This window comes from Epinephelus moara, chromosome 19, assembly GCF_006386435.1.
Source record: "Epinephelus moara isolate mb chromosome 19, YSFRI_EMoa_1.0, whole genome shotgun sequence".
Lineage (NCBI taxonomy): Eukaryota > Metazoa > Chordata > Actinopteri > Perciformes > Serranidae > Epinephelus > Epinephelus moara.
Genome location: NC_065524.1, coordinates 37,490,375 through 37,501,618, shown reverse-complemented (window position 1 = coordinate 37,501,618; position 11,244 = coordinate 37,490,375). Strand labels below are relative to the sequence as shown.

Sequence of the window (11,244 nt, the reverse complement as noted above, 5' to 3'; positions counted from 1 at the left end):
TGAAGAGGAAGGGAGAGAGGACAGTCCCCTGCGGGGCCCCGGTATTGCTGACCACTCTGTCTGACACACAGCGTTGCAAGCGCACATACTGTGGTCTGCCAGTCAAGTAGTCTACAATCCAGGACAGGGGGGCATCCACCTGCATTGCTGTCAAGGATCAAGGTCACAGTGCTTCCATGACTCCATGACTGATGTATTGACATTAGTGGTTTTTGGTTATGACTCCCTACACATTGTGCCACCACATGGCCACCAATTATATATATATATCAAAAAAGCAATATTAAAAAAAAATGGGAGTTTTTTGCAGGAGAATGATGCGTAACAGAGAATTTAAACCCAAACATCTTGGCCTCCTTCTGGTTAGGAGAGCTATTTCTGCTCGCACGTATACTTCACCGGATTGTGCTCCTCAGATAAAGTATTTGGGACATCAGAGGGCTGAAAATGTATTTTAATGAACTGAGCTCTGTCATAGCTTGTACCCACGCTGGCCTGGAATCGAATCGCACCACAATCTTCTCTCTGCTCGGCTCGTCCCTCAGCTCTGCAGCCCCTCTCATCGTTCTCAACGGCTGTGTTTACAGAATAAGCCAGCTATCGGCCACACTGCGGCTAAGTCTTATTCTTGTTAAGCTGTTTACACATGCCTTTGATACCCTGCGACTGAGTATCCCTGTTACCATGAATAATCCAGTTAACAGAATATCCCTGCCTACCTGTGGTGTCCCATCCACAGATAAAACAGTCCGCCAGAAACAACATTTAACTCAACTGTAGGCTGTTTCTTATACAGGGAGAGAAATGATAAGCAGAAATGTGACAGTAAGCAGTGCTTGCTGCCATATATTTGTTGACATGAAAGTGCATTCGTGACACTGTGCAAGTCTCAGTTTGTGCAGACGTTGTAAAAGTGAAAGGAAGGAGGTGTTTTCATGCATGGTAACATGTTTAACATGAAAGGGAAATATGGCACTCCACCATGTTTCCTAAATCCAGAGAGTATACGAGCTGAACCAGGTTGTTTCAGTTGAATTGTGACGTTTAGAGCCTTTTTACACCTGGCATAGAGAGATGTCCTTGGTGAACAGACGCAGGTGTGAATGCACTGAGGATGACGATAGGAGATGCATTTGAGCGCGTGAAAAATAAAGTGCAAATGCACTTTAATGTGTCGCCAGTCTAAAAATAAGAGCAATATACGTGGACGCACCTTAGGATGAATCCAAGTATGGAACATTTTAACTTTGTTGATGGGTGAGGATGTACTTGGGCACTGAAGTTAAGTAACAAAAATAGTAATGAGGGAAAGTGACACTGAGTGAGTTAACTACATTTTGGCAATAAGAAGAAGATCCCACACACTGCTCTTGCTCTGCTTCACAATTTATTGAATATACTAACATCTTTGGACCTTCATCAAGGGTACTTAACTGCCTTTCAGCTTTCATAAATCATACAAAACTGTCCAACGTTGTAAAGTCTTCAACCCTGCTTATATCTAGAGTGTCTTAATCTAATTTAATCTTTTTAGATGCAAGAGTCCTAGTAGGAGACATTTAAGATTTCTAGCTACATTAGACAACATAAACATGAAATGCAAGACAAAGAATAGAGCCTTGTAGGTATTGACACACAATTTTTACAATGCATTATGTGGTGGTGAGCACAAAATGTGTTGAAATGACATTACAAATCAGTGTTTCTCCCACACTGTTCTGTAACTGGTGAACCAGGTGAGAGTGGACTCAAACTGGAGACAGTTCAGGTCTTTGCTGGTCAAAATGTAAGTTCAGGATGAGGCAGAGTCAATCAACAGGCTAAATCCAAAAAAAACAAGAAAAGGACACAGGGAAACAAAAGGATGGAGCGCTAGACACACAAGGATCTGAGAGGCCGTTTACACGTTGCCGGCTATTTTCATAAACGGACATTTCACTGTCTCCGTTTTCAAAAAGATCTTCGTTTACACTTACCCGTGTATATATACACAAGAGCATGCCAAACCTGTAGGTGGCATTGTAACGAGAAGCTCAAGCCTTCCATGTATCCATTGTCACCATAGCAACATAGGTCGCACTTTTGACACAGGCGCAAGTTCCGGCACATACTGTGACGTCGGCTGCCTATAACTCCGTTTATCTCCGTTTATCTCAGTTTACATGCAAACGCGCAACCGGAGTTTCCAAAATCTCCACTCTGGCCAGAGTTTTTAGAAAGACTCGTTTTCAGAGGAGAAATCTCCGTTTGCGTGTAAACGAAGGGCACAAACGAAGGAAGATGTCTCCGTTTATCAAAATCACTGTGTACATGTAAACGGCCTCTAAGACAAACTGGCACTGAGAGAAAACAAGATACACACTAAATACTCTGGTGAGGGGAAGGATAACGAGACACAGGTGAGGCTAATCAGGGCAGGTCAGACATGCAGACACAGGTGAAGTCATCCAAAGGGAGGGAAAACACACAGGGGCAGGAAGTGAAGTGATCTGAAATGAGAGGAGATGTGAGTTTCAAAGTAAAACAGGAAAAAAACAAAAGCTAAGAAACTTGAGCTGTGACATGTTCGACATGTCAGAGCCGGACCATTAGCCCAGCACCTCTAAATATATAACTTAAAGGGATAGTGCACCCAAAAATAAAAATTGGAGGCTGACGGCGCCCCAGATTCAAACGTCCAAAAACACATAATTGAAACCACAAAATATCTCCATACTGCTCGTCCGTAGTGATCCAAGTGTCCTGAAGCCCCGACATAAAAAGTTGTTTGTAAAAATGTCACACACTTAAGCGCACAGAGAGGCAGTTAGAGCTACAATGAGGCTAAAAACAGAGTTCAAATTACATTTTGGGATCTCCGCAAGGGATGTGAGGACTCTAAAACTTCACCTGAGCCTCCCTCGGCAAATGGGTGAGTAGATAATGGCTGAATTTTCATTTTTGGGTGCACTATCCCTTTAAGATCCAGATGTTTAGTAGATTTTTATCCACAGAGGTTCAGATCAAACGGACCGGCTGATTTAAACTGATAAAACGCTGAATGAAGCAGTTTCATATTTTTAAAAATAAATGTTTTTCTTACACACTTGTAATGGCAACATGCTCTCACTCTGACCCATTCACATATCAGTGTTTGGTCATGGACTTTCCACGTCGACATAGACGTGCAAGGTACCCTGGATGCGTTTGTTGTTGACATTCTGGGACGCCGTGTCAACTTCAGCCTGTTACATGCATTGTGTGTTTTCAAAATACACTTCCGTTTTCACAGGAAATGTACAGTTTGCATACAGTCTCTTTCAAAATAAAAGCACTACGTTGGTATAACACTGCAAATTGACATTTTATTTCCTCCTTAAGCATTTTTCTTTCCCAAAACCTCACCAACCTGTGACCTTTTTGCAGCAAAACTGCAGCCCTTGGTAATAGCACTGGTGTTGTTTTCATGTTACCAGCATGTAATTTTAACACATTTGTGCCCAAAGGGACAAAATTGTGTGAACATATAGACAAAGCCAGTGCAAGGACTGGAAGAGCTCATAATAGGTTGTGTGTGCCCAATACTACATTACATCTCGATCTAATCTTGACTTGTTGTGGACTCTCTCTGGGCTCCCCAGGCTCTGGACTACGAGACGACCCCCAGCTACAGTTTCATCATCCAAGTGAAAGAAAACCTGAGAAACCTGCGCTTTCCTGCCGACAACGTGAACAGTGCCGTCACCTCAGCTCAGGTGAGTGTCAGACAGGACTATCTGTGGTCTCCGAAATGCCCCCAGGATTGTCATTAAACCCTACTTTGGATTAATATTTTGTAAAAACAGGAAAGAAGGAACTGAACCAAAATTAATTCAGCTGATTACCAAGGCAGAAACATACGGCTCTGTCTGTGTCTGTGGAAAGGAAAATATGTTATTTGTTGGTAAAGTCTACTCCAAATTTACATCTTAAATAGCAGACTATACAGAACAGAGCTGCACGTGGTTTTATGTGTTCGTAAGATTGCTCTTACTTTGGCTGTTCAGGGTGATACGGGTTTGATTCCTGAATCAACAAGGTGAAAATGTGAAATGATGAGACTGTGGCATAATTTCCTTAATATATCAGAAAACAGGGTCAATGAGAATGTTTGTCTTTAGAGTGCACGATTCTCCATGGACTACAGAGCTTCATGCTGTTTTTGAGGAAGCTGAATTACAATATATGGAAAGGAATCATTTTTTATGCGGTGTGAACACAATGAGAGGTTGTTGTTTAAAACATATCTTGTTAAAACATATATTCAAATCAAGCACAATTGTGGGAGAGAACCTTTTGTGAAACGTATCGGGTAGTCAAAGGTTTTTAGCTGCACAGTTGGGAACAGGAATCGTTCCTCTGGCTCTTGAAGCTGGCAGTTTTAAAAACATCCAGGAGGACAACAGGTTGTGTGAGTTATGCAAATTAGGAGACGTTAAGAATTCTTCTGTGTTATCTTCTTGTTCAATGACTTGACAATATCTATATATAGTTAAATGTCTGCTCAAAATCCAGAGGTGTTTTGGTGCAGTGATAATGACAGGATGGTCATTAGCAATACTTGTTTCTAAACTTGGAAAAAATGTCAGGATGGTTTATTAGCTCGGCATTATTACAATTTATGTCGCTTCTGTCTCTTTTTCTCAATAATGGTGTCTCATAAGCCTGTTTGGGCCAGGCATCTATGCATGACATAATTCTAAAAAGATGTAATCAACCAAATCATACAGAAATAAACTCAATTTAAAAGATAAATTATTTGGAAACTGGAGAGTTGGTTCTTTTCTCCCTGTGAATACTGCAAATTCTTGAGTAGAGCTGTTGAGGCCGAGGTGTGCAGGTGTGCAGCCTCGAGGAAAATGTTGGCATTGTATTGTGCATGTGTCATACCTATGATGTTAACCTTTTTAAAGTGACATAGGAGACTAGTTGGTTTTTTAATGAGTCATTGCTGTTTCCAGCGGCTTTTTAGGCACCAAACATGAGTCTTTTGTAGTGACATGTTGTTGTTTTTCCAGCGGTAGTGCCATAAAAGGGGTTGTTTTATACAGAGACGTTGTTGCATTTCACACCGGGATAGTGGCACAAAAGGCGGTGAGACATTGCTATATTTCTTGCTGTCATATGCCCTTTTTAGACAGGAATTGTGCAAATTTGCAGGAAAGCCCAATCAGTCTTCTTTCAGCATTGGCAGTATAAAAACAAAATCGGGGAGTGCAGCAAAATGCCGCCTACCTACTTTTGTTCATACAGAATGTGTCTTTTTCGGGGCAATGGGGGGCGTGAGCAAGTAACAAAACGTGTAGCTCAGCGTGTGACGCAAACAGTGACGTGGGAGGGAAGCCGCGGCTGGTCAGTCCTTCGGTGATTCTCTCATAAGTTGGCCCGTCCTTCACCGTCCCCGTCATCTGACGGTTAATGGCCTCTTCGTTTGCGAGGACAAGGAGGGCGCGCAATTCCTTGTCTCCCCAGTTGCTCATCGTTTCCCTCTTGCTACTAGCTGCTCATTCCTGCTATCAGCTGTTTCCTGTTTATCCACCACCAGTGGGTCGCACATGCAGCGTCATCAACAGCTCCTCCCACAAGTCATCAACAGCCCCTCCTGTGGCGGAAGGCTGTCTGTTCTGTTTAAACCAAAAAGGTTCCGCCAATATGTCTACCCTACGAGACGTTGCTGCATTTCTTGCATGATAGCAGCACAAAAAGTGGTTGTTTTGTACCAAGATTGCTGCATTTCCTGCCGGGATGTTGGCATGAAAAATAGTTGTTTCTGTACCGAGACAGACAGCTGTATTTTCTGCAAGGATAATGGCACCAAAACTGAGATATTGCTGCTTTACCAGCAGGGATTGTGCCCCTAAAACCGTGTATTTTTAGCCAAAGCATGATCTTTTCCTAACCATAACCAAGTGGTATTTGTGCCTCAACCTAAACATATCAACCACAGCATTGTTGAAACATTAAGTATTAACATATCTAACTCTCTAACTATCTAAATGACTTTAAATCGACAGGTAATCATCAAGGTGCTGGATGTAGACGAGGCACCGGTTTTCTCGCAGCCCATTTACACTTTCACTGTGGTGGAGGAACGAGTTGTGACCAACATCGGAGCAGTCACTGCCAGAGATCCTGACAAAGCCAACAAGAGCATACGGTACGACGCTGTGCAAACCTCTAATAAGAACAAACAATGCTGCTAACTCTGCTTAATTTCTGTAACTCATCTCCCTGTGTGTGTTTAGGTACTCCATCTTAGACAAGGACTGTCCGATCAGTATCAACCCGCTCACAGGTCAGCTGTCCACCCTGAGGACGCTGGACAGAGAGCTGGAGGCCACACACATGTTTCAAGTTAAGGCACAGGAGGAGCCAAATGGTACGTCTCACACACACATACACACACACACATTGCACAACTTTATTAATCTTGTTTTCTTTAAACAATAGAACTTCAGATAAAAATTAAAACCATGTGTTTCCTTTAACAACGGTAATGTGCGTACAGGGAGGGAGTTAGAAAGGACAATAAAAGACAGTGTGTTCTCTTGTTGTTCACTGAGCAGCTCCCCTGGATTTATTGAGGGATGGGAGTGTAACACATTAACAGGGATTTTTATAGATTGAACATATTGTCTCAACACCTGGTCGACCCACACGGGAAGCAGAGAGTAAGCAGGAAAATCACATTAGTGGGTCTCTTTGTTCACTCGCAGCTTCCAAACCAAACTATATATTTTTAGACCAGCAATGAATGAAATCCAGAGATCTATTTTAGTGTCTTGTCACGATGTTTAAGGAACACAATGGTCCCCTGAGCTTGACAGGGTCCTCGATATACAGTACATGTACTGTACTAAAGATAGTTTCAAGATCTCAGCACAAGAGGCAGGAGAGAGAGAGAGAGAGAGAGCCACACGTTTATCAAAAGATAAATATATTTAAAACATCAGTGATGTAAAATAAGTGTGCTTTAATGTGACGAAAAGAAAAACTGTCAAACAAAAAGCTCACAAATAGAAATCCTTTCAGGCACTTGACCTTAATCAGATCCAGTAAAGACAGAGATGCACACACCTGATCAGCATCACGTCTAATCATTTTTTAAAGGCATGTGACAAACAGGTTGTTTCAAGTGAGCCACATCACACAACGTGAAGCTTTAAAAATTCAATGAACAAAAATGCTACAAAACCTTTGGGAGCTTGTTGAAATTACGAGACTTCTAGTAATAAATTGCAGATTGTAACCAGCTAAAACTTCTCCCGGTTAAAATTCCTGCAATGTTCAATGTTCCGGAGGTTTTAATTCGGAGCTGAATTATCCACAGAGGTCTTTTCCTCTTTGAAACAAACAGATCAGGTGATTTAAACCAGTAAAAACACAGAATAAAGCAGCTTCACGTTACAAATCAGAGCATCTTTTACGCCGTTCAGCATCTCAGAGACGAGTGGCTTCGTCCACAACATGCTATTGTTTGCGCACCGCTTTTTTCTCATAAGTTAATGTGTGCTCACCTTCTCTGATTTGGACATCCAGGAGGTTTTTACTGTGTGCCGAATTATCCACAGAGGTCTCTTCCTCTCCAAAACAAAGTGATTTAAACCACTTAACACCGAATAAAGCAGCTTCACGTTACAAATCAGGGTAGCTCCGCCACTGCTCATCGCAGTTGGGCTTTGTCTTATTCTTAAGTCATCGAATACAGACGCTTTGTAAGTGACTTCTGGCATCAGATATCAACGAAAAAAGCCATCCTTTAACGTCAACATTATATGCGGCCGGTCATTGTTATTGTTCAACGGCGCCTGGCAGTGTCAGTGGGAAACACGGCCAGACAACAGTGTGATTTAAGGGGCAAAAAGTCAGTGTAGGGTGGGTGGGATGGGTGGTGGATGGGTCCAGTGAGGATGTATTGGCTTCTTACTATTGTGGCTGATGCAAAAACGTAAAAACGTGAATGTCTTTATCTTAGAGCCAGTGTTTGGTTTGTCCGTTCTGGGCTACTGTAGAAACATAGTGGTGCAACATGGCAGTCTCTGTAGATGAGGAACTGCTCCCTATGTGGAGATAAACAGCTCCTGAAAACACAATGATCCTTATTTTCAGGTGATTATACATCAAAGAAACCATACTTTTCAAAGCATATTCCATTTCTGCCAATATATCGCCCTAAATCAAAGACACTGGATCCTTCAAATATCTTCGATAACTAAAACAATTTGTTTTCTTGTTAGCACAATGGCCTGTGATCTCTGTCTTAACAAGATGATTTATTTTCCCTTCACGTATGCATTAACTAAGATTACATGAAAAACATGACAAATCCTTGAAGGCAACTCTCCGTCTATTTCTATTGTCAGCACACTGTGAGACAGATTAGACAAGATAAGACAGTGCTAAAGTACCAAAGACATTTATCATTACACTGCAGTTAATCATCTGTCATTGTCTGTTCTCTGTAGGTTTGGAGTCATTTGTTAAAGTTAACATTATAGTTCAGGACATCAACGACAACAAGCCTGAACTGACCGTGGATGAGATCTTCGTATGTGAGAACGACCCCACGAACACGGTGAGAGCAGGCTATCACTGGATTTGTGTGTTGTGTTTGTATTAAAAAAGTAGTAAAACTCACAGATCTTATATTTACTTAGTATTGATGTAGCCACCAAGCAGGACTAACATGCAGGAGACTGATGGGTAGTTTATGGGAGGATGATGTTGCCCCTTGTTCAGCTGGATAGGCAAAGAATTCTCATAGAGTGATTCTATGACGAGTTGTCACCCCTGTTCCATAAACAAAGTTCGTGTCCAGGTTTCATTACTTGAAGTCTTTTTGTCTTTCCTCAGGTGATAGGAACCTTGAGAGCCACAGATAAAGACGACCAGCCGGCCTCCTTCACTTTCAGCCTGGCCAGCGAGAGCTCCAACTTCTCCATCAGAGACTACGGCAGTAAGTCTCTGTGTGCACTGAGCATATTTACCTCTCTCTTCTTGCTTGTTGCTCTAAACGGCGCTCGCAGGAAGCACTGGCCTCGGCACTTGTTGCTATGCAACGACTGGAACTCCATTTGAGGCTCAGTGCTTTGTTGCTGAAAGTTGAAATTATTTTAACTTCTCAAAGCATGCTTTGGTTCTCGCAGCCAGACGGGGGATTTAGAGAGCCTGTCTGGGACCGTAAGTGCCGTCTAGAATGCACAACAGCAAATATTGAAAATAATGAGAGCGAGTGGCTCGGTGGACTTGCAGATGACTCTCTGTATTCTGAACTCATCCCGGCTAAGGATGTTAAAGGAACACGCCACACAAACAGAGACACTGTGGTGCTGTGCAAGAAAATCATGGAGAAAAGAAAAGAGCACCAAGAGGCTAACTCCAACATATTCTCACTCCGACCTCGTCACATATCCTTTTACTCCATACTTTTGGTCATAGACTTTCAATGTCGCTGCATCGATACTGTTAGCGAGCCTTTTATTTTCCCTGCCTGGATGCAGATGAGAACCGATCTAAACCCACTTTATACGCTGTACGTTAACATAAATAAAGACCATGTTTTCTGATGATGAATTATCTCCAACCACATAAATAATTCAATTCACATAAGCCTAACACACAGTCCTCTACTAATTATTGAGCAGCTGTGATTAGCCTAAATATTGAGATTCTAATTTAGTAGAGACAAAACTTTTTTTTCCAACTACATGTAGATCAGTTCACAACCAGTTTGCCAGTTTGGCTCCACCCACAAAATACATTATTGTTGTTTGCAAACACAAAACGGGTCACCGTGCTTGAAGTTTTCAGATCAGGCCGAAGCCGCTGAGCGTCCACACGAGCGAACTTGGTACTGATAATTAGTTTTAGTTTCACCTGCTGCCCGTTCTCAGAACCCATCGGCTGTATTCAGCGTCTGACTTCCGGCAGACGGCGATACAGCCTCTGGGGGCAGACCCCCGATTTTTTGGCATTCCAGTTTGATTTGGGCAGAGGAGGCGAATTTCCGTTTCCGACTTCTGTTTATATATAAGTAAATATGCTGAACCATTGCAATGGATTCAGAGTTTGCAGTGATATAGATCCATTTTTTACATTAGTGTAGGCAGCGACCTCTAGTGGCTGTAGTGACAGGCTGCGAGGAGGGAGAGGTGGATGAGTCAAACAAACACAGGACTTTAGACCCAGGCAACCGCTGTGAGACCAAGTGTCAACGTTGATTTATTTTAACTTGCATGAGTATGTGGCGTCACGTCATCAAGTTACGTCTCTATACGTTATTTATTTTTCTTCAGGGGGCAATTGGTTGTGCACCAGTTTAAACAGTATTAACACAGTCAAAAATCACACACAATGCATTTAAATACAACATATAATAAAAAGTAAATACACAGATATATAATAAGTAAATTAAAATAAGTCAAAAGCAATGTTTACCAAGCATGGTTGGGTGGTCAAGCTGATAATATTTTTTTTCTACTGGAGTTAAGCAGTGAAATGGCTGAGGGTATGAGGTGTTGGTGGTTCAAATAAACACAAGAAGTTTGTGCTCTAGAAAAGGATCAGCACTCAGTGAATAACCTCCTAAGCCCTATGATAAGCTGTCATGGCAAGGCTTAACTATACAGACCAGTGAGCAGTGATAACTAACATGTCTTTGGGGTCATCAGGTGGGAACCTCCTTTCACCAGTGTTTCGTCTAGTTGGTCCCACGACACCTCCAGGAGGCTAGACGATGATGATCTCTGGCGTCCCAGAGACACTCCCCTAATGCCAGCTCTCACTGCTCCCCACACCAACCCAACAACCTCCTTTACCTTACTTACACATGGCTTTCTCAGCCCAAACAGCACTGCCACCTCTACTTACTACTCTCTTTCACATGCTACATAGCATAACTCCAATATAAGCTAAAGTTAAAGGAGATAGAGAAGATAAACTCACAGGCTTCCTCAGCCCAAACAGCACTGCCACCTTCAACAAACCCAGGCTCCATTGATGCGAGCTCTAGGTAGAAGCAGTGCTGATACTACCTTTCCTAGCACATTCACCATACTCTATTTCACACGTTACATAACATAACTTCAATATAAGCTAAAGTTAAAGGAGATAGAGAAGATAAACTCACAGGATCAGCAAACACACTCACCTTGCACCATGGTCTCAAACAAAAGGGATTCAAATAGGCCACTCCCACACTTAAATAACCTTCCTCTTCCTGGATTT

At 42.3% G+C, this 11,244-nt stretch overlaps 1 protein-coding gene across 2 annotated transcripts in view; it reads left to right on the top strand.

Moving 5' to 3' along the window:
• cdh5 (cadherin 5) overlaps positions 1 to 11,244 on the top strand; it is a 58,773-nt gene that overhangs the window by 22,766 nt on the left and 24,763 nt on the right. For both annotated transcript variants that reach the window (XM_050071291.1, XM_050071290.1), the window contains 5 exons: positions 3,621 to 3,734; positions 6,033 to 6,175; positions 6,264 to 6,397; positions 8,484 to 8,593; positions 8,872 to 8,974. In XM_050071291.1, coding sequence (XP_049927248.1) covers positions 3,621 to 3,734; positions 6,033 to 6,175; positions 6,264 to 6,397; positions 8,484 to 8,593; positions 8,872 to 8,974 — 604 coding nt within the window. The remainder of the gene's footprint in view (positions 1 to 3,620; positions 3,735 to 6,032; positions 6,176 to 6,263; positions 6,398 to 8,483; positions 8,594 to 8,871; positions 8,975 to 11,244) is intronic.